At 42.6% G+C, this 24,388-nt stretch overlaps 1 protein-coding gene across 5 annotated transcripts in view; it reads right to left on the bottom strand.

The window, feature by feature from the left end:
* ULK2 (unc-51 like autophagy activating kinase 2) overlaps window positions 1-24,388 on the bottom strand; it is a 104,160-nt gene that overhangs the window by 4,298 nt on the left and 75,474 nt on the right. For 4 of the 5 annotated variants that reach the window (XM_063617737.1, XM_063617739.1, XM_063617738.1 and 1 more), the window contains 9 exons: window positions 23,807-23,887; window positions 20,570-20,856; window positions 19,272-19,459; window positions 18,801-18,904; window positions 9,152-9,301; window positions 5,159-5,367; window positions 3,361-3,539; window positions 2,485-2,603; window positions 1,973-2,130 (listed from right to left, as the gene is read on the bottom strand). In XM_063617737.1, coding sequence (XP_063473807.1) covers window positions 1,973-2,130; window positions 2,485-2,603; window positions 3,361-3,539; window positions 5,159-5,367; window positions 9,152-9,301; window positions 18,801-18,904; window positions 19,272-19,459; window positions 20,570-20,856; window positions 23,807-23,887 — 1,475 coding nt within the window. Of the gene's footprint in view, window positions 1-1,972; window positions 2,131-2,484; window positions 2,604-3,360; window positions 3,540-5,158; window positions 5,368-9,151; window positions 9,302-18,800; window positions 18,905-19,271; window positions 19,460-20,569; window positions 20,857-23,806; window positions 23,888-24,388 lie in introns of those variants that run through there. The other variant, XR_010115635.1, reaches the window with a different exon arrangement.

The raw sequence follows: 24,388 nt of genomic DNA, 5'->3' as shown, positions 1-24,388 counted from the left end.
TAGCATTATTCACAAGGGTTTCCCCATCGACATTCTGATTTTCTCTTTGATCATTAAGTACCAGAACTCTCAGTAATCCAGTATCCAAATTTACTTGTTAATATGCTATATCTTGTTTTTGTTTTTAATTTTTAAAATGTATTTATGTATTCTTATACAGATGGGGTCTTGCTCTGTTGCCTAGACTGATCTTGAACTCCTGAGCTCAAGCAATCCTCTCGCCTCAGCCTCCTGAGTAGCTAGGACTACAGGTGCATGCCACTGCACCTGGCTATTCTCTCTCCTTCAAAAAAATAATTTCAAGCAGCTAACAATAAAGCAAATAAAATGGATACAGAAGATCAGAGCCAGGACAAGGAAAAAGAAAAAAATAACTAAGTGTTAATGCCTCTAAGCTCACTAAGCAGCCAGGATGAAAGGAGGAATTTATTAAGTTATAGGGCTCTTTATTCTGAGAAGGAAAAACAGCATTATAATTCTTTATGGAGGACATTTTTCTGGTGCAAAATTCTAAAAATAATTTATCATATGAAGTCTCAACTCAGCATACAGTGATGCAGTGCATATTATTCATCTCAATAGTTTATAGCAATATGATATATACTATTTTTGTCAAGAATTTATATTCCAAAGTTATTTTCCTATGGTTATTTTAATACATTTCAAAATAAGGCCATGGATGTAACATAACAGCACAGTTCACAGTAGACAAATAGAAAATGGAAAGGGGGATCTATTATGTTAATGTGTTAGAAATACAATTGGTGTGCCGGGCACGGTGGCCCACACCTATAATCCCAGCACTTTGGGAGGCTGAGGCGGGTGGATCACCTGAGGTCAAGAGTTCAAGACCAGCCTGGCCAACATGGTAAAATCCTTTCTCTACTAAAAACACAAAAATTAGCTGGGCGTGGTGGCAGGTGCCTGTAATCCCAGCTACATGGGAGGCTAAGGCAGCAGAATCGCTTGAACCTGGGAAGGGGAGGTTGCAGTGAGCCAAGATCATGCTGCTGCATGTCAGCCTGGATGACAGAACAAAACTCCATCTCAAAAAAAAAAAAAAGAAAAAAATATGATTGGCTAACTAATGAATTTTCCCCCACTTAACTACTTTTTCAACAGCCTCTATTTTTATTTATACTTCAGAGCAATTTTTCCCCAAGAGAGGCAGAAAACAAATTATTTCCAATATTAAAATCAGAAAATAGGAAAAGGAGGTTTTACTTTGTGTCTATACTACAATATCAGTAAGTGGGACCTGAGCACATAAATTTGTATGGATTAATAAAGCAGTGTTTTTCCTAAGAGTTTTATCAAGCCTAACTTTCTTAAACAACAGAAAATGCAGAAACAGATCCTGCTAATGCTTTTAGATGCACACTATAAAAAGATTAGATCGGCTGGGCACAGTGGCTCACACCTGTAATCCCAGCACTTTGGGAGGCTGAGGAAGGTGGATCACCTGAGGCCAGGAGTTGGAGACCACCCTGGCTAACATGGCGAAACCCCATCTCTACTAAAAATACAAAAATTAGCTGGGCATGGTGGCAGGTGCCTGTAATCCCAGCTACTCAGGAAGCTGAGGCAGGAGAATCACTTGAATCTGGGAAGCAGAAGTTGCAGTGAGTTGAGATCGTGCCACTGTACTCCAGCCTGGGCAACAGGGTGACTCCGTCTCAAAAAAAAAAAAAAAAAAAAGATTAGATCATGCCTAATGCCAGCAATGTTTAATAAGAGCTGTAATAAACTGCTAGCAAATGTGGTAAACGGATTTGTAATTACATAAAATACATTCAGTAAATTACATTAAGAGTTGCTTAAATCCAATTACTTCTTTAGTAGAAGGCAATCCACAATACTTGGGACTTGAGACATTATCTTTTAAAAGGATAGCTGTCATATAGATATTCAATTAAAAAGACACTTAAAAGGTAAGTAGTACTATATAATATTAAACCTTAGAAAGGGTTACCATTTCTACAGCACAATTATAGATGAGTTTCTCTGCAGTCACACTGTTGATTTCATCAATAAACCTCTGTTTGTCAGAGAAGAATCGATTCAGCTTTTCTGTAAGTTTCTTGCACATGGTGATGCAGAATTTGTATCGTTCATTCAGATTCTTGACAACTGAAAAAAAATTGAGATGGGAACTAATTTTAATTTTCCTCCAGAAATAAAGACACAGTTATATGTATCTTTCCTGCTGATATATAGGGGAGGTGTCACTATGTGATCATTCAAAAAAAGAACCAGAAATAGGATTCTTTCATATGTTATCTCTTTCAATATGAAAAGATTGAGAATAATGCACTTCTGACTTCTATCGATTGAACTGCAAAAAGCTAATAACACAGCATCTTTTCCCTTTAAGAATATTGAAAAATAAAAACAACAATGGGTACTCATCAGACGCTCTCTCACAGTGTGATGGGAAAGAGCAACTTAAGAACCCCTGGAGTCACACACTGCCTTCTCCCATACCTTGTTTCACAGCTGTGGATGGGCTCAGTTTCCCGGACTTGATCTGGGCTTTAGCAAGATGCAGAGAAGCCGCAAGCAGCTGTGCTGCTTTCATGTACAATACCAGCTGCTCCACCCGCCTGCACCCAAAAGACAGTAGCAGAGGGTTATCTTGTGAACTAATATAAGATGTGGCACTCTACACAACAGGTCACCATTAAAATTGGCTTTCTATAAAGGAATAGCATCCCTTTTGATTTCTCTTTTTTCTGACAGAGTCTTGCTCTGTCCCCGAGGCTGAAGTGTAGGGGTTTGATCTTGGCTTACTGCAACCTCTACTTCCTGGGCTCAAGGGATCCTCCCACCTCAGCCTCCCGAATATTAATAGTTGGGACCACAGGGACGCACCATCATGCCCGGCTAATTTTTTAATTTTTTGTAGAGACAGGGATTCATCATATTGCCCAGGCTGGTCTCAAACCCATGGGCTCAAGCAATCCTTCTGCCTCACCCTCCCAAAGTGCTGGAATTACATATAGGCGTGAGCCATTGCGACCAGCCCTCCTTAATTTCTTAATGCACAAGTAAACTCTCGAGGGACAAGGCACAGTTAAAGATGTGTGTACTGTGAAAACAACGGATACACTCAGATAAAAATCAATACAATCTATTTACATAAAAGATCTTCAACAGTATAATTTACAAGGAAAGGCAACACTGAGGTTGCATAATCTCCAGGTCTTGGCTCATATAGTGAAATGTAGTACAAAGAAATAATTGAGACTCCTAGCTTTTAATAATGAGATATGATCTTCAGTGGATGACAATACCTACAACTTCGACACAAGTTTAGACAAAGCATGAAAAGTCTGGAAATGAATGACGGGGGGCACCCACCCCCAGTCTTTGCTCAGCTGACTGATCTGGTCCACCACCACACTCTCCTGGATCTGGTACAAGGACACAGCAGATGTGTACAGCTCAGGGTTTCCTCCCCTCATGGCTGTCAGGTCCAGCACACACTCAGTGAACATCAGCATCACATTCAGATGGTGTAAGGTGTCTGTGTGTTCCCGCTGCAGCAAAGTCAATTTGTCTTAGAAAATTTCAGGTTAAAAATAGGTACATACTCATTTCTGTACATAAACCATGGCCACTGATCATGTTTTCTATACTTATGAGTATCAGAATGACAAAAGGAGATTGAAATTTTTAAATTCCAGAAAGCTGGTAAGAAAATGAACACAAATGAAACCAAATGTAGGTATATGCGTGTGTTTGTGTATATGTATCAGAGTACCCACATAAGTAAACTCAGGATGGGTCGCTGTGCTTTTACCAGAAAAACAAAAGAAAGCTGAACGATTAAATCAATATACATGAGACAAAAACATGACAAGTTAGACACCAAGATTATAAAGATACTATAGGTGCTAAATCACACTTCTTGATACTGTATTGAATTCTGCTGACTTCTTATAATTTCAGAGTTGCTTTATTTAATTTCTGGTCGTTTTTCAGTTAACAGTGATTCCTAATACCAAAGCTCTAACTTTCTGTGATCTTTTCAGTTAGTTAAAGAGGGGAGTGTGGGTAGACATAACAGCATTCAGAGGGCTGTCATTTAAAAATGGGCATTCTAGGCCGGGCATGGTGGCTCCCACCTGTAATCCAAGCACGTTGGGAGGCTGAGGCGGGTGGATCACCTGAGGTCAGGAGTTTGAGACCAGCCTGGCCAACATGGCGAAATCCCGTCTCTACTAAAAATACAAAAATCAGCCGGGCATGGTGGCATGTGCCTGTAGTCCCAGCTCCTCAGGAAGCTGAGGCAGGAGAGTGGCTTGAACCCAGGAGGTGGAGGTTAGAGTGAGCTGAGATCGCGCCACTGCATTCCAACCTGGGTGACAGAGCGAGACTCCGTCTCAAATAAATAAACAAATAAATAAATAAATAAATGGGTATTCTAGATTGTTGTTTTGAGATTTGTTTTTAGTTATAAATGCATTCTGAAATCTCAAATAAGCCTAAAAGTTTCCCACTCTTTTATGGTTAAAGAAAGATGAGAATCATTTTCCTAGTGACAGGAGAATAAGCCAACTGACTTCTAAAAGTGTCTCTGCTCTGTGACAGCATATTGCACTATATGTTTCAATACACTGGAACACGTAATAGAATGTACTAGAATGCTCATGCCTGTAATCCTAGCACTTTGGGAGGCAGAGGTGGGCGGATCACGAGGTCAGGAGTTCGAGACCAGCCTGGCCAACAAGGTGAAACCCTGTCTCTACTAAAAATACAAAAATTAGCCAGGCATGGTGGCGTGTGCCTGTAATCCCAGCTACTTGGGGCACTGAGGCAGGAGAATTGCCTGAACTCAGGAGGCGGAGGTTGCAGTGAGCCGAGATTGCGCCACTGCACTCCAGCCTGGGTGACAGAACAAGACTCTGTCTCAAAAAAAAAAAAGAAAGAAAAACACAGAATCTATGTGTTTCTTCCTATAAACCAAAGCTTATTATGGATGAGTGTCACTGTCAACATTAATCTAAAAAGACATCAGCAATACTTTTCAAACAGAAAAGGAACGTTAAAGAGAACATAACTTCCTAACTATTTAACTTATTTTGTTCTTGTCATCACTAGAATGTTCTCATATCAAATCAACACTACATTCACACCACTATAGTCTCTTCTCTACCTCCATCAGCGTCTCCTCTGGCAGTTCAGGGGCTTCAAAGGTGATGAGCCCCTCTAGGCTGGGGGGTGAAGCACCATAAGGCACGTATCTCAGGCTGGGAGCTGCCTCTGCTCCTGGAGGGGAAGAGCCGAAGCCTGGGCCAGGCGGGGACCCCACGCACACGCGGCCACTCATGGCACACAGAGAGCCCCCGGAGTTGCTGGGCCCCACTACAAGGAAACAGAGGATACATGGCAGTGTCCAGAGTTAGGGCTTTCACACCCACTCCTACTCTTATTTGCTGAACGAACCTGCTGAGGTGATAAAGAAAACATTAAAAGAAACTCACTGACCCCCATGTACTATTTAAGGATATTAATAGTTTTTACTTATCCATGTTGATTGTTATTCCTTATCTATATATTTTATATTAAACATCATCAGAGCTACTTTTTTTATACTGTTTTTTTATTTTTATTTTTTATTTTCTTTTTTTATTATTTTTTTTGCACACAAAACAATAAACATTTTCTAAAAATACATACAAACAAAAAGATGCATATCAAACATATTAGGAAGGTTGCACATGGGAAGACGGGGAATAGAAATGGGGGGTGGGAATTAAAGAAAATAAATGAGAGAGGGACTTTGTATGGATCAATGATAATAACTCAATCCTCTATTTGACAAAGAAGGAGGAGAAGGAAGAGGAAGAAAAAGAAAGTGGGATAAAGGATCAGAAAGGGAGGAAAATAGAAAAAATTAGAGTATGACTCCAGGGTAGACCTGTTTTGTTGTCGCTTGGTTGGTTGGTTGGTTTGTCAGTTGTATTTTTCATGTTTTGCCATATTGGCCAGGCTGGTCTCGAACTCCTAGCCTCAAGTGATCAACTCGCCTCGGCCTCCCAGAGTACTGGGACTACAGGTGTGAGCCACCACGTCCAGCCCCCACATTGCTTCTGGCCTCTGTGGTAGACCTCCCAGACGGGGCGGCCAGGCAGAGGCGCTCCCCACATCCCAGATGGGGTGGCCAGGCAGAGGTGCTCCTCACTTCCCAGACGGGGTGGCCGGGCAGAGACGCTCCTCACTTCCTAGACGGGGTGGCGGCCGGGCAGAGGCGCTCCTCACATCCCAGACAATGGGTGGCCGGGCAGAGGCGCTCCTCACTTCCCAGACGGGGCGGCCGGGCAGAGGCGCTCCTCACTTCCCAGACGGGGCGGCCGGGCAGAGGCGCTCCTCACTTCCCAGACGGGGCGGCCGGGCAGAGGCGCTCCTCACTTCCCAGAAGGGGCGGCCGGGCAGAGGCGCTCCTCACTTCCCAGATGGGGCGGCCGGGCAGAGGCACTCCTCACCTCCCAGAAGGGGCGGCCGGGCAGAGGCGCTCCTCACTTCTTCCCAGACTGGGAGGCCGGGCAGAGGCGCTCCTCACTTCTTCCCAGACTGGGAGGCCGGGCAGAGGCGCTCCTCACTTCTTCCCAGACGGGGTGGCGGGCAGGCAGAGGCCCTCCTCACATCCCAGACGATGGGCGGCCGGGCAGAGGCGCTCCTCACATCCCAGACGATGGGCGGCCGGGCAGAGGCGCTCCTCACATCCCACACGATGGGCGGCCAGGCAGAGGCGCTCCTCACCTCCCAGACGGGGCGGCCGGGCAGAGGAGCTCCTCATAACCCAGACGATGGGCGGCCAGGCAGAGATGCTCCCCACCTCCCAGACGGGGCGGCGGCCGGGCAGAGGCTGCAATCCCAGCACCCTGGGAGGCCAAGGCAGGCAGCTGGGAGGCGGAGGCTGCAGCGAGCCAAGACCATGCCACCGCACTGCAGCCGGGGCAACACCGAGCACCGAGTAAGCGAGCCTCCGTCTGCAGTCCCAGCACCTCTAGAGGCCGAGGCGGGCAGACCACTCGAGGTCAGGAGCTGGAGACCAGCCTGGCCGACACGGCGAAACCGCGCCTCCAGCCAAAGCAGAAAAACCAGGGAGGCGTGGTGGCGCGCGCCCGCAATCCCAGGCAGCCAGCAGGCCAGGGCAGGAGAATCACGGGAGCCGGACGCAGGGAGTTTGCAGCGAGCCGAGTGTACTCCAGCCTGGGCCACAGAGGGAAGAAAAGAAAAAGAAAGAAGAAAAGAAAGAAAGAAAGAGAAGAAAGAAAAGAAAGAAGGAAAGAAGGAAGGAAGGAAGGAAGGAAGGAAGGAAGGAAGGAAGGAAGGAAGGAAGGAAGGAATACTCTGTTTTAAGCAAATTTAGATCATATTCATTTCTCCTTGCTGCTCCACAGGGCCTCATAATTATAAAACTCAATGGATGCACAGTGATTCATTAAGTTTATATATATTATATAATGTTTATCTGGAGTCATTTATACTATTTCTGATTTTATTCATATTACAAATAGCACTGTAATGAAATGCAGACAGTTGTTCCTTCTTTTGAGTAATTTCTTTGTGATAAATGCTCTGAAGTGGTATAAGAAGGAATGGAATTAGCATAGATCAATACATATGTTTACAGCTCTTCCTAAGAACTGTTATAGTACTCTCTAACGCAGCCCTGAGTAAGCACATAGATCCTACTAAACCTCCTCAGTAACACTGGACATGATACTTTTTTTTTTTTTTTTTTGAGTCAGGGTCTTGCTGTTGCCCAGGCTGAATTGCAATGGTGTGATCACGGCTCACTGCAGCCTTGATTTTCTGGGCTCAGGTAATTCTTTCACCTCAGCCTCACAAGTAGCTGGGACTATAGGCGTATGCCACCATGTCTGGCTAATTTCTATATTTTTTTGGTAGAGACGGGGTTTCACCATGTTGCCCAGGCTGGTCTCGAACTCCTGACCTCAAGTGATCCTCCCACCTCGGCCTCCCAAAGTGCTGGGATTACAGGCGTGAACCACCATGCCCAGTCTTGGGCACTGTACTTTTTAAGATATAGGTATAGTCAACAGATATAAAATGTTACTTTCTTAAAATGGTATTTTCTTCTTATTCAAGGTTTTTAATTGTCTTAAAAATATAATTTTAGATCTATTTTCTCTTATTATCTATTTCTATCCTTTGCTTATTAATCTGGTGTCTTGATTAGCAACTTATTTAGAATAAGATAACTTGACTCATGATACAACAGGTAAGACATCAAATTATTGATTTCAAGTCCAATCTAAATACTTTAATTTTTGGTATTAACCTATTTACAGATTATAAATGATAAAACAAATCTATTAGCCTTCTAACCATATATAGGATTAAGTGCAAAGATTGAGACCCAAAGTACAAAAAATTAAAAAATAAAATAAAACAAGTTTCTTTTTTTTTTTTTTTTTGAGACAGAGTTTCACTTGTTACCCAGGCTGGAGTGCAGTGGCACGATTTTGGCTCACTGCAACCTCCACTTCCCAGGTTCAAGTGATTCTCCTGCCTCAGCCTCCTGAGTAGCTGGGATTACAGGTACCCGCCACGACACCTGGCTAAATTTTTGTATTTTTAGTAGAGACGGGGTTTCACCATGTTGGCCAGGCTGGTTTCGAGTTCCTGGCCTCAAGTGATCTGCCTGCCTCAGCCTCCCAAAGTAAATGCTGGGATTACAGGCATAAGCCACCTCACCTGGCCAAAACAAGTTTCTTTAAAAAAGAAAAAAAAAACAAAACCTATACTTTTCAAATAATTTATTGGATCTACTAAAGTAACCCTTTAATATATAACCTGAGAAGAACCATATATGATTTGCTTCTTCATGAAGAAGTCATATTTATACTATATGTCATTTTGTAAAATATTATATACAACATATATTTATAATATTTTAATATCTAATATAGCACTTTACAAAGTTTTTTCCCCACAAATGATGCCTCATTTACTTCTTATAACCCATTAAGATAAAGAAAATCGTAATCTCCATTTCACTGGTAAAGAAACTGAAGCCCAGAGAAGTGACTTGTCCAAGTTACAACACTGAGTCATTTGTCAAAACGCTACATTCCAAATACTAGCCAAAGACTGTAATATAACAAATGCTCCTTACCTGAGGTTGTTCTTGTTTGAAGGAACACGTGGGTACAAGTGGGAGCCGCTGCACTGTGTGGAGGAGACCCTACAGTGAAGAGGACAGCCCTGGAACTTGCTGCTGTACCTGCAGGAGGTGCCAGAACACCACCACAGGCTCCTGCCGGAGCTACAACAAAAAGTTTATAGAAGGTCATATTACCTTGGTAGTGTTTATATCCGGCAGATGGGATTGCAGGGGGATACTGACTTTTATATCAGGAGTCTAGTGGCTTTTTTTTTTTTTTCCTCTTCTTACAAAAAGTACTTATTGCTCTTAAAATCAGAAAATGTAATACAATATTTTCATTAAAATAATTCATAGTAATCTCAAGTGTGAATCTTCTTCACACCGAAATCTAGCATTCAGAGTTACGTTTGTATACTTCTAAAATACATGAACCGTAAGTTATACATGCTGAAGACAGTCCTAAAAAGTGAACGCCAAGAACTGGGAATAAAAACAGGTTAAACTAGGGTGGGTGTGGTGGCTCATGCCTGTAATCCCAGCACTTTGGGAGGCCAAGGCGGGTGGATCACCTGAGGTCAGGAGTTTGAGACCAGCCTGGCCAACATGGTAAAACCCTGTTTCTACTAAAAATACAAAAATTTGCTGGGCATGGTGATGCGTGCCTGTAATCCCAGCTACTCAAGAGCCTGAGTCAGGAGAATCTCTTGAACCCAGGAGGCAGAGGTTGCAGTGAGCCGAGATCCTGCCATTGCACTCCAGCCTGAGCGAGGCTCCATCTCAAAAAAAAAAAGAGAGAAAGAAAAGAAATCAAAATAAAGACATTCCCAAATAAACAATAGCTGAGAGAATTTACTGCCAGCAGACCTGTCTTACAAGAAATACAAAGGATAGTTCTTCAGACCAAAAGTAATTAACTCCAAATAGTAATCCCAATCTGTAAAGATAATTATAAAACACAAACTGTGTATTTCTTCTGTTAACCGATTTTAAAAAGCAACTGTATAAAACATGTATACAGTTGCATTGTCAGGTCTATAGCATATAGAAATGTAATGTTCATTTATTTACTTTTTTTCTTTTTTGGAGACAATCTCACTGTCACCAGGCTGGAATGCATTGGCACGATCTCGGCTCACTGCAACCTCCGCCTCCTGATTCTCCTGCCTCAGCCTCCCAAGTAGCTGGGATTACAGGCACGTGCCACCACGCCCAGCTAATTTTTGTATTTTTAGTAGAGACAGGGTTTCACCATGTTGGCCAGGATGATCTCGATCTCTTGACCTTGTGATCTGCCCGCCTTGGCCTCTCAAACTGCTGGGATTACAGGCGTGAGCCACTGCGCCCAGCCTTACTTTTTATTTTTTTAGAGACAGGGTCTCCACCTGTCACCCAGGCTGAAGGGCAGTGGTGTGACCATAGCTCACTGCAGCCTCCAACTCCTGAGCTCAAGTGATCCTCCTGCCTCAGCCTTCCACAGTGTTGGGATTACAGGCGTGAGCCACTGCCCCCAGCCAGAAATATATTTGATAATAAGAACATAAAGGAGTCAGATGGGAGTAAAACTGTATTAGAGTAAGGATGTGACACCAGATGGTAACTCAAATCCACAAAAACACACCAAGATAACCAGAAATGATAAATAAGAAAGTTAATATAACAAACTATAAATATATACTTGCTTTCTTATCTCAGCTTCTTTTCAAAGACATAAAATTACAAACCAGGGTAAGATGGCAAAATAGAAGGCTCCATCAATTGTACAACCCACCTCCCAAAAATTTGCACACAATAAAGCACCTTTATAAGAACCAAAAATCAGGTGAGTAATCACAGTACCTGGTTTTAACTTCGTATCACTGAAAGAGGCACTGAAAAGGGTAGAAAAGGCAGTCTTGAATCACCAGCACCACCCACCCTCCGCCCCTCCCCTGGCAGCAGCTGTGTGTGGCAAGGAAATAATCTGTGTACTTAGGGGAGGGAGAGTGCAGCAATTTGGGGATTGCACATTGAACTCAGTGCTGCCCTGTCACAGTGCAAAGGAAAACCATGCTGAACTCAGCTGGTGTCCACCCACGGAGGGAGCATTTGGACCAGCTGTAGCCAGAGGGAATGTGCCCGTCTGAGTGGCCAGAATGTGAGTTTCCACAAGCCTCACCACCACAAGCTAAAGCGCACTGGGTCCAAAGTGAACTTGAAAGGCAGTCTAGGACACAAGGACTACAATTCCTAGCCAAATCCTGGTGCCGTGCTGGGCTTAAAGCCAGTGGATTGGGGCATGACCTAGAGAGACATCAGACACGGCTTCTAAGGGAGTGTTTGTGCCACTCCTCCTCCCAAACCCAGGCAGCGTAGCTCACAGCAACAAAATGACTCCTTCCTTCTGCTTGAGGACAAGAGAGAAAGGTAAAAAGGGCTTTCTCTTATGTCTTGAATACTAGGCTCAGCCACAGTAGGACGAGCCCCGGGCAGAGTCGTGAGACCCCCATCCCAGGCCCTAGTTCCTGCTGACATTTCTAAACATACCCTGAGCCAGAAGTGAACTTACTGGCCTTGAAAAAAAAGACCCAGTCTTGGCAGGATTCATCACCTGTTGACTGAAGAGTCCTCGGGACCTGAATAACCAATAACACTACCCAGGGAGCATGCTTGGGCCTTGGGTGAGACTCTGAAACATGCTGGCTTCAGGTAGCAGCTTGATCACAGTGGGATAGAGCACCAAGCAGGCTCTTGGGGTTCCTAAGTCTAGGCCTAAGCTCTTGGACATTTCTGGACCTGTCCTGAAGGGTGGGTCCTAGGCCTAGCAGCACTCAGCACATGCTGACTGAAGAGCCCTTGGGCCTTAAGTTAACATCAGTGGTGGCCTGGCAGAACTCCTTGTGGGCCAGTGGTGGTTATGGCCACAGGTATAGGTTCCTCTGCCTGTAGAAGGGGCAGGAAAGACCGGGAAGGACTTTGTCTTGCGGTTTGAGTGGCAGCTTAGCTGCAGTAGGATACAATACCAGGTAGATTTCTAAGGTTTTTTATTCCAACCCCTGACTCCTAGATAGCAACTCTGGACATGCCTGGTGCCTGGGGAACTTGTTGCCCTGAAAGGAAGGACACAAATCTGGCTGGTTTCGCCACCTGCTGATTGTAAGTCCCGGGGCTTGAGCGAACATAAGTAGTAGCCAGGCAATGGTTAAAGAGGGCCTTGGGCAAGACCCAGGGCTGTGCTGGCTTCAGGTCTAACCCAGGCAGTTCCAGTGGTGGTGGCCACAGGGGTGTTTGCATCACCCCACCCCCACCTCCAAGCAGCTCAGCATAGAAAGAGAGACACGCCATTAGTTGTTCACCTTTTGATAAAAAGTTAGGGAAGAGAACATAAGTCTCTAGCTGGTAATCCATAGAATTCTTCTGGATCTTATCCAAGTCTACGAGTCTGCAAGAACTACAGCATTACTGGGCTTAGAGCCCAAGTCCTGTCAAATACCTGGAAAGTCTCCCCAAGAAGGACAGGTACAGATTGCAAAGCCCAGACTGTGAAGACAACAATAAATACCTAACATGTCAGTGCTCAGACACGGACAAAAATCTACATCAAGACCAGCCAGGAAAACATGAACTTACCAAGTGAACTAAATAAGCCACCAGGGACCAATCATGGAGAAACAGAGATATATAACCTTTCAGACAGAGAATTCAAAATAGCTGTTTTGAGGAAACTCAAGGAAATTTAAGATAACATAGAGAAGAAATTCAGAATTCTATCAGATAAATCTAACACAGACTGAAATAATTAAAAGAATCAAGTAAAAATTCCAGAGGTGAAAAATGCAACTGACACACTGAAGAATGCATTGGAGTCTCTTAATAGCAGAATTGATCAAGCAGAAGAAAGAATTAGTGAGCTTTTAAAATAGGCTATTTGAAAATACAGAGGAAACAGAAGAAAAAAATGAAAAAGAAAGAAGCAAGCCTACAAGATCTAAAAAATAGTTGCAAAAAAAAAATTCTAAGGGTTATTGGCTTTAAGTAGAAAGACTAAACGACGACCCAATCAAAAATAGTAACTACAACTTTTCAAGACGCAGACAGTACAATAACATATAAAGAGAAACAACAAAAAGTTAAGAAGCAAGGAGATAAAGTTAGAGTATTTTTAGTTTTCTTATTGCTTATTTATGCCACAGTGTTGTCATCACTTTAAAATAATGGATAGGGCCGGAGTGGTGGCTCATGCCTGTAATCCTAGCAATTTGGGAGGCCAAGACAGGTGAATCACCTGTGGTCAGGAGTTCGAGACTATCCTGGCCAACATGGTGAAACTCCGTCTCTACTAAAAATACAAAAATTTGCCGGGTGTGGTGGCAGGCACCTGTAATCCCAGCTACTTGGGAGGCTGGGGCAGGATAATCACTTGAACTCAGGAGGCAGAGGTTGCAATGAGCCAAGATCGTGCCATTGCACTCCAGCCTGGGTGACAAAAGCGAAACTCCATCTCAAAAATAAAAAAAATTAAATTAAATTGAATTAATGGATAGTATTTACAAGCCTCATGGTAACCTCAAATAAAAAAACATATACTGGATACACAAAAAATAGAAAGCAAGAAAATCAGTGATACCACCAGAGAAAATCACCTTCACTAAAAGCAAGAAAGAGGGAGGGAAGAAGGAAGGAAGGAAAAAGACGACGAGAAAACAAATAACAAAATGGCAGATTAAGTCCTTACTTGCCAATACAAACATTGAATATAAATGAACTAAACTCTTCAGCCATGAGTTAAAAGACCTTGAGTGGCTGAATGGATTAAAAAAATAAGCCCCACCTATCTGGTACCTATAAGAAACATACTTCACCTATAGAGACACACATAGACTGATAATAAAGGGATGGAAAAAGATATTCCACGCAACGGAAACTAAAAAAGAGCAGGAGTAGCTATACTTACAACAGACAAGTTAGATTTCAAGACAAAAACCATAAAAAGAGACAAAGGTCATTATATAATGACAAAGGGGTCAATTCAGCAAGAGGATGTGACAACTGTAGATATATACGCACCCAACACTGGAGCATACAGATATATAAAGCAAATATTGTTAGAGCTAAAGACAGAGATAGACCCTAATACAATAGCTGGAAACTTCAACACCCCACTTTCACCGTTGGATAGATCATCCAGACAGAAAATCAACAAAGAAACATCAGACTTAATCTGCACTGTAGGACCTAACTGATATTTACAGAACGTTTCACCCAATGGCTGCAGAATATACATTGCTCTCAGCATATGGATCATTCTCATATGTTAGGTCACAAAACAAGTCATAAAACATTAAACAACAACAACGGCCAGGTGTAGTGGCTCATACCTGTAGCTGCAGCACTTTGGGAGGCCAAGGAGGGCAGATTACTTGAGGCCAGTTCGAGACCAGCCTAGCCAACATGACAAAACCCTGTCTCTACTAAAATTACAAAAATTAGGTGGGTGCAGTGGCCCACGCCTATAATCCCAGGACTCTGGGAGGCCAAGACGGGCAAATCACATGAGGCCAGGAGTTCCAGACCAGCCTGGCCAACATGGCGAAACCCTGTCTCTCCTAAAAATACAAAAATTAGCTGGGTATGGTGGCACACACCTGTGGTTCCAGCTACTCAAGAGGCTGAGGCAGGAGAATCACTTGAACCCAGGAGGAGGTGGTTACAGTGAGCCAAGATTGCACTAATGTACTCCAGCCCGGGAAACAGAGTGAAACTCTGTCTAAAAAGAAAAAAAAAAAATTATAAAAATTAGCCAGGCAAGGTGGTACACACTTGTAATCCCAGCAACGAGGGAGGCTGAAGCACAAGAATTGCTTGAACCTGGGAGGTGGAGATTGCAGTGCACCAAGATCGTGCCACTGCACTCCAGCAACACCCTGTTTACAAAAAAAAAAAATTTTGAAATAATATCAAGCATCTTCTCTGACTACCATGAAATAAAACTAGAAATTAATAAGAGGTATTTTGGAAACTATATAAATACATGGAAATTAAACAATATGCTCCTGAATGACCAGTGGGTCAATGAAGAAAGAAAATTGAAAAATTTCTTGAAACAAATAATAATGGAAACACAACATACTAAACCTATGGGATTACAGTGAAAGCAGTACTAAGAGGGAAATTTATAGCTAAAAGTGCCTACACATCAAAAAAGAAGAAATCTTCAAATAACCTAACAATGCATCTTAAAGAACTACAAAGGAAGAGCAAACCAAACCTAACATTACTAGAAGAAAAGAAATAATAAAAATGAGGGCACAAATAAACGAAATTGAAACTAAGAAAACAATACACAAAATCAAGGAAATGAAAGCTAGTTTATTGAAAAGATAAATGAAATTGACAAACCTTTGACCAGACTAAGAAAAGAGGAAACAAGACCCAAAAGCCCTTATGAATGGATTAATGCCATTATAAAAGGGCTTGAGGTCAAAGGACAAGCCCTCTTCTGCCCTTCTGCCTTCCACTATGTGATGATGCAGCAAGACCCTCACCAGATCAAGTGCTTTGATCTTGGACTTTCAGCCTCCAGAATGGTAAGAAAGTAAATTTCTGCTCATTATAAATTATGCAGTCTCAGATGTTCTGTTATAGCAGCACAAAATGGACTAAGACAGATTTCAATATTCACTAAAGTGATCTAATAATGCAATCTCCACCAAAAACCCGGCCAGTCTCTCGGAGCTTGCAGTGAGCCAAGATGGCGCCACTGCACTCCAGCCTGGGCAACAGAGCGAGACTCCGTCTCAAAAAAAAAAAAAAAACAAAAATAAAAAACCAAAAAAACCCAGCCAGTCTCTCTACAGAAACTGACAAGATGATGCAAAAATTCATATGGAAACTCAAGGCACCCCTAATAACCAAAACAATCTTGAAAAAGAACAAAAAAGAAAAACTCCTATTTCCTGATTTCAAAACTTACGACAAAGCTACAGTAATCAAGGCAGTATAGTACCAGCATAAATTGGCATATAGATCAATGAAACAGTTAAGAGTCCAGAAATAAACATATTTGTAGTTGTATTAGTTCGTTTTCATACTGTTATAAATAACTGCCCGAGACTGGGAAATTTATAAAGGAAAGAGGTTTAATTGACTCACAGTTAAGCATGGCTGGGGAGGCCTCAGGAAACTTACGATTACGGTGGAAGGCAAAAAGGCACTTTCTTGACAAGGCAGCAAGAAGGAGAAATGCTGAGCAAAGGGGGGAAGAGCCCCTTATAAAACCATCATATCTCGTGAGAACTCACTATCACGAGAACATCATGGGGGAAACTGCCCCCATGATTCAATTACCTCCACCTGGTCTCTCCCCGACACATGGAAATTATGGGAAATACAATTCAAGATGAGATTTGGGTAGGGACACAAAACCTAACCCTATCAATGGTCAACAGATTTTTGACAAGGCTAGCAAAACAACACAACAGGGAAAGAATAGTCTTCAATGGTGCCACGACCACCAAATAGCCCATCCAGAAGAGTAAAGCTGGATCCCTTCACCACATCATCCATATAAATTAAGTCAAACTGGACCACAGACGTAAGTGTAAGAGCTACATCTTACACTTTTAAAATTAGAATTATAAAACTCTCGGAAAAAAATACAGAGTTAGGCAAGGTCCAGATGCAATTTAAGAAGGAGTGTATAGGGAAACCTAAAAACAATAGGAGAGACAAAAACAAGGATACCAGAGAAAATTTTAGCCTCTGATACCTACAGCTACAGCAAACACTAAATAAAGCTTAACTCCTGGCCAGATAAACAAAAAACCTCACACTAAAGGCCTATTTAACTCAGTTTTTAAACAAAGTACATCATACCCAGCCTCAATTAAAAGGCATGCTAAAAGGCAAAAGAACAGTTTGAAAAGAGAGAGCAAATCAAACATCAGAACCAGACTCACATATGGCAGAGATACTGGAATTGTTTAATACCACGCTGGGAATTTAAAGTAATGATAATTAATATACTAAGCGCTCTAATGGAGAAAGTGGACAACATGCAAGAATAGATAGGTAATACAGAGAGAGGGATGGAAACTCAGAGTAAAAAGAAATGCTAAAAATCAAAATCACAGTAACAGAAACAAAGAATGCCTTTGATGGGCTCATCAGTAGACTGGACTTTGCCAAGGAAAGAATCAGTGAGATTGAAGATATGTCAATATCTTCCTGAACTAAAAAGCAAAGAGAAAGAAGAATGAAAAGAAGAAAAAAAAAAGAACAGACTAAGAACAGTGGAGCCAGTGCCCAGCTAGCTCAGTCAGTAGAGCATGAGACTTTTAAGAACAATGGGCCAACTGTAAGAGTGGAACATATACTTAATGGGAATACCAGAAGAATGAGAGAGAGAAGCAGAAGAAACATTCAAAGTAGTAATGGCTGAAAAACTTCCAAAATTAATGACAGAACCAAACCACGGACCTAGGAAACAGAAAACACCAAGCAGAATGAATATGAAAAAATCTGCACCTAAGCATATCATATTCAAACTTCAGAGAATCAAAGACAAAGAGAAAATTTTGAAAGAAGCCAAAGACAAAAACACACCTCACCTATAGAGAACAAGGGTAAGAATTAACGTCAGATTTCTCTTTAGAAACTATGTGGGGAAGAAGATAGTACAGTGAAATATTAAATCCTACAGTATTCTCTTTGGATTAGAAAGAAACCATGCTGGCTCAGATATTCCCTCCTTTGCATGCTCATGGGGAAAATTAAAAAATCATAGAGAAAAAAAAACAAGGAGATTACAATAGTGATTCTCAAATCTGGGTGTCCACAATAATCACCTCAGAGTGTATGACACATATTGATTCCTGAAAACCCCCAGAACACTTTGGGAGGCCGAGATGGGCGGATCATGAGGTCAGGAGATCAAGACCATCCTGGCTAACACGGTGAAACCCCGTCTCTACTAAAAATACAAAAAAATTAGCCAGGTGTAGTGGCGGGCGCCTATAGTCCCAACTACTTGGGAGGCTGAGGCAGGAGAATGGTGTGAACCCGGGAGGCGGAGCTTGCAGTGAGCCAAGATTGCACCACTGCCCTCCAACCTGGGCGACTGAGCGAGACTTCACCTCCCAAAGAAAAAAAAAAAAACCAGAAAATTTAAGCAAGCAAGTCTGGAATATGGAATTAGAGTCTAGAATCTGCATTTTGTTTTTGTTTTTTTGACACGCAGGCCAAGTAATCTAGATATATATATGGGTGGTCACGAACATACAGTCTCTGGAGCAACTCTGAAAGGTTCAGGGGTCTCAGTGACATATGGGTCTTTATAAAATCCAGTTGCTGTAAAGTAAATGCTCAGGAGTACATGTAGGTTTAAGCCAACTTCGACCAGTATTATCCTACTGATGAAAAAAAAAGAAAAAAAATCTTGGTCAGAACTCCTTCCATTAGTAATTCACAGGCTGCTGCTCATCAAGATAGTGAATAAGCTCCTATTCTAAATGGGATACTGAGAAGGAAGATGAGAGAATAGGGATGGCATCCAGAACTATAAAATAATACATTTGTGTTGTTTTATGCCACCAAGCATGTGATGATTTGTTACAACAGCAGTAAGAAACTAATGCATATGCTAGCAAATTACCTGCCTAAAAAGAAACTACACTTTTCTTACCTATATCCATTGGTCGTTCTGTACTTAAACTGTCTGTGCTGCCCTGATGTCGACATATAGGAGTCTTTCCTTGTTGATCTGATAACTTCCCAGTACTGACAGATCTAAAAAGAATGGTGATGTTTTTAATAAAGGAAAAGTACACTTTTTAAAACTAGAAGGGTTAATAGGAAGTTAGAGAATGAGGAAACAAGAAATAGATACCAAACAATTCAGGGTCGAGATAAACTTCAATAATACAAATAAAGGACAGAAATAGAATATTCAAAAAGTTCAGGAAGAACTATGTTCCTACACAGTTACAGGAAGCATTTGTGGTTTTCAGAGATTCTAAATGTACGCAGTACATATCAATAACCACATGGCACAAATCACCCACTACACTAATGTAGTCTTGCTGCTTTTATAACAGAAATCTGTTTTACTATTACAGTTTTCATGTTTAATGCTAGAATGGAAACAGTCTTTTACCTGCCAAACACTGCCTTGCTCTGCTGCTCGGCCCGCTGCCTCTCACTTCCTTGCACTAAGAGGCAATGGGCACATTCCCGTGGCTCATTCCCATCTTTGGACTGTTCTTCAGCAGGCCCATGACGAGTAACCAAGGCTAACAGGTTGGAAGATGCTTGCGTTTTAGGGATTTTGAAAGGAGCTGTGGTCTAAAGAGACATATATATGTAAACTAGTTAATACGATGCATGAACTATTCAGTACTGGCAGGCTTGTATGACCCAGTAGTCAGGAGTATGTAGGAGATAGGTCGGGGTGGTGGGAAAAATTGTAGAAAGATGCAAACCTTCCTGGAAGGCCGGGAGGTTTTACAAAAATTAGGATTTGGCTGAAGGCAGCCAGATTCTCTTATCTGGTGCCTGAAAGCTTAGGTTAGATAACAAGTGGATGTTAAAAAACTGATCTAGATAATTTAGTTTACTTAGGCCTTGGAACATGGCCTTTAATCATCCATGCACAATTACGTACAAGTATGTTGACTCAAGGCCTTTGTCATTAACTCTGTACTAAGTAAATGCCTGCAGCACCAGCAGGTCAGGGCTGTGGCTGCTACAACTCTTTCTGTGAACGGCCCAGTCCCCTAGCCCACTCCTTCACTGGATATCTGTTTCGGAGTGCATTTTTTCATCCATTGCTTGGTCAGGGTCTGCGGGTCAGACCTGGCAGGAGTATAGACTCTGGAGTCAGTCGAACCCAGATTCAAACACTGGCAGCTCTATTTACAGCTTGTGTGACCTTGCACAATTCATTTAAACTCTCTAAGCCTCAATTTCCTTTTTTCAGGATTAAATGGGATCATACACAAAAAGCATTCTGCAAGTAAAGTACTTACGCTGCGTCTGGTACATAGAAAGTGCTCATTATATTATAGCTATTATTGTCTAGGAGCAGTGGCTCATACCTGTAATTCCAGCATTTTGGGAGACTGAGGCAGGCGGATCACTTGAGGTTAGGAGTTAAAGACCAGCCTGGCCAACATGGTGAAATCCTGTCCCTACTAAAAATACAAAAAAAATTAGCTGGGCATGGTGGCACATGCCTGTAATCCCAGCTTCTCAGGGCTGAGATACCAGAATTGTTTGAACCTGGGAGGTGGAGGTTGTGGTGAGCTGAGGTTGCGCCACTGCACTCCAGCCTGGGCGACAAAGCAAGACTATCTCAAAAAATAAAATAAATAAATTATAGCTATTCTCATAATGAATCCTTTCCATAAAGTACTATACCAGTTCCTGACCTACAAAAGGGTTTAATAAACAAACCTTAGTAGGAGAGCCAATGATTGTTGGCAAAGGAGTTTTAAAGAACCAGTCAGAACTCCGTGGAGAGGACCCCAAGTGCTTGGTGGGAGAAGTTCCAAGGCTGCCAGGCCGACTGGGCTGAGGCGAGTAGCTGTACCCAGCCCCAGTATGGGATGGGCACACGGGGTCAGAGTGCTGTTTTCTGAGCTTCTGCTTGTTCTGATAGATGTCAGTGAGGGTGGGGGCGCTCTGCAGTCTAGCACCCAATAAGAGAGACTGTGGTGACTGAGCTTGTGGCACTGGAGAACCTAACAAGAAAACAAATCTAACATTAACCTGAAGTGAAGAAGTGCAGTGCAAAAATATAAAAATTAAGAAGACAATTTTTAAAATGAGAATTCTGATATTTTTCATAAGACATTCTAAAAGTGATTTACTTGGCAAGAGACTATTTTTCTGTCATCCTTTGCAAAACAAGTCCATTGTTCATATTCTCAGGAGACAGAATTTAATGATTATGGGTTATTAGCTGTTTTTAATCAGTAGGTAGCAAATAACTCAGATTAATGCAAGGTCTGATTAGCACCAAAGAGAACAATATTGTTAATGATTAAAGTTAATGAATACAACAAAAGCCTACATTGAACAGGATGATTTTTACTCTGGATAAATATATGTAATTATTCTCTTTTCTCACACAGCAACTAAAAGAAAACTCAAACTAACCCAAAATAACTCCTTATTCAAAAAAAACAAAATAAACAAATATATATAACGTGTAGGAAAGAAGATAACAGACCTTTCTGAGATTTTACTTTGTGTAAAAATAGCAAGCATGTGGATTTTCTGTACTTTGTCCATTAAATTACACACTTAAAACCAAAAGCATCCATATTCTCACAAAGAAAATACTTGCCTGCAGATATCCTTGCCTCTTCAGGGGACACCAAATCAAGAGCCTAGGAGGTCCCCTTTCCCCCGCTACAAACCTTGTTGTTTCCAACCCAAGGTCCACTAATCCTTGACTCCAGTTACACAATCTTTGGAGTTTCTTAGAAGCCAAACTATCAAGAATAACATAAAGGGCATGCAAATATTCTTAGTGACCTAACCATCATTCTTCTAAAAACAGAAACCAACAGAAGCTTTGCTATTGACCACTCCTGGCTTCATCTCTTTCCAAACCTGATATTTAACTTTACTGCCCTTTATAAAAATAAATTTGTGTTAAAATCTTATGGTCTGAATAAAGTTATTTAAGCTTTGTTAAAGAGTGCTTTTCTAAGTAACACAGGAGTCCTTTAACTGGCCAACTCCTTAAATATCCATACAATAGAATTTAACTTATAAAGCCACGATTCATACATATCTTTTCAGGCAAATATATATTATATAATTTTAAAAATCTGTATTATTTTATCTGATACTGACTCATGGCTCTTACCAAAAATGGTATTAATCAGCTGGGCATGGTGGCTCACACCTGTAATCCCAGCACTTTGGGAGGCCGAGGCGGGTGGATCACAAGGTCAGGAGTTCGAGACTAGCCTGGCCAATATGGTGAAACCCCGTCTCTACTAAAAATACAAAAATTAGCCGGGCATGGTGGCGCTCACCTGTAGTCCCAGCTACTTGGGAGGCTGAGGCAGAAGAATTGCTTGAGCCCAGGAGGCGGAGGTTGCAGTGAGCCAAGATCGTGCCACTACACTCCAGCCTGGGCGACAGAGCGAGACTCCATTTCAAAAAAAAAAAAAAAAAGTATTATTAATCAATAGTATTAAAGTAATAAAATTTCACTCCATAAATAATTTTCATTATCTATGTGAAAATAACCAAAACTTAGCCAAGTTATTTAATTCCTAAGACTTACTTTCATTAAGGAATCTCATATCCAAAAGGAGGTATTAGATTAGCTTTATGACATATTAAACCACATTAGACCAAGATTCTAAAAATCAGGATGGCAGAGGAGATATTTCTTTTTTTTATAGTTTTTTTTTTTTAATTTTTTATTAATTTTTTTTGCATACAAAAACAATAAACATTTTCTAAAAATACATACAAACAAAAAGATGCGTATCAAACATATTAGGAAGGTTGCACATGGGAAGTCGGGGAATAGAAATGGGGGGTGGGAGTTAAAATAAATGAGAGAGGGACTTTATATGGATCAGTGATAATAACTCAATCCTCTATTTGACAAAGAAGAGGGAGAAGGAAGAGGAAGAAAAAGAAAGTGGGATAAAGGATCAGAAAGGGAGGAAAATAGAAAAAATTAGAGTATGACTCCAGGGTAGACCTGTTTTGTTGTCATTGAGTTGGTTGGTTGGTTTGTCTGTTGTATTCTTCATGTTTCGCCAAGTTGGCCAGACTGGTCTCGAACTCCTAGCCCGAAGTGATCAACCCGCCTCGCCCCCCAGAGTGCTGGGACCACAGGCGTGAGCCACCACGTCCAGCCCCCACATTGCTTCTGGCCTCCGTGGTAGACCTCCCAGACAGAGCGGCCAGGCAGAGGAGCTCCTCACTTCTACCCAGACACGGGGCGGCCGGGCAGAGGGGCTCCTCACTTCCCAGACGGGGCGGCCAGGCAGAGACGCTCCTCACTTCTTCCCAGACGATAGGTGGCCGGGCAGAGGCGCTCCTCACTTCCCAGACGATGGGTGGTCGGGCAGAGGCGCTCCCCACTTCCCAGACGATGGGTGGCCGGGCAGAGGCGCTCCTCACCTCCCAGACGATGGGTGGCCGGGCAGAGGCACTCCTCACTTCCCAGATGGGGCAGCCGGGCAGAGGCGCTCCTCACTTTCCAGACGATGGGTGGCCAGGCAGAGGCGCTCCTCACCTCCCAGACGATGGGTGGCCGGGCAGAGGCACTCCTCACCTCCCAGACGATGGGTGGCCGGGCAGAGGCGCTCCTCACCTCCCAGACGGGGCGGCCGGGCAGAGGCGCTCCTCACTTCTTCCCGGACGGGGCGGCCGGGCAGAGGCGCTCCTCACTTCTTCCCGGATGGGGCGGCCGGGCAGAGGCGCTCCTCACTTCCCAGACGGTGGGTGGCCGGGCAGAGGCGCTCCTCACTTCTTCCCGGATGGGGCGGCCGGGCAGAGGCGCTCCTCACTTCTTCCCGGATGGGGCGCCCGGGCAGAGGCGCTCAGAGGAGATATTTCATATCAATTCTGTTCTTTGATAAGACTAGAAAAACACAACTCAAATCCATTTATAATACAATTCAAATTATTAATAAACCAAATACATTCTCCTACCTGAGGAGTTTCTACTCCTGGAGTCATGGCCCTGAGGATGCCCACAGCAGCACTGACTGAATTGCTCAGGAATGGTACCAACTACAAAAAAAAAAAAAAAAAAGATGGGGAAAGGAAGAAAAATGATCAAAAACCAATAAAAGATGGCAACAGGCAACACATGCACAAATTGCACAGTAAATTACTGGTTAGAAAATTTTAAGTAACAAACGTTTAGTTCAACTAACATTTACCGGACAACGAATCTGCTGGGTGCTGCACACTAAGATAAAAAGTATCATATAATCTGCCTTGAAATAAGAACATTAGGGGAAGAAAAACCACATAAACAAATAAATGCTCCTAACAGGTATGTCCATAAGATAGGTAAGTACAAAGAGTTTGTACAAAGTGTCCGGGCTTGTGGAGCTGCAGGGCACAGCTAACAGACAGCCCCAGCTGCAGTCCCTCTGGATCTACTACAGTGGTGCCAAGGCTAGGCTTCCCCCAGGGCTGTTCCCAGCCAATGACTGCATATGGTGGGGCACGAATTCAGGCTTGTTGAAGCGGGTCAGGGAATTCCTCTAACAAGACAATCTGGTG

Source organism: Symphalangus syndactylus, chromosome 14, assembly GCF_028878055.3.
Source record: "Symphalangus syndactylus isolate Jambi chromosome 14, NHGRI_mSymSyn1-v2.1_pri, whole genome shotgun sequence".
NCBI lineage: Eukaryota > Metazoa > Chordata > Mammalia > Primates > Hylobatidae > Symphalangus > Symphalangus syndactylus.
Note: the sequence above shows the minus strand (reverse complement) of the source record. Positions and strands in the feature narration are given on the sequence as shown.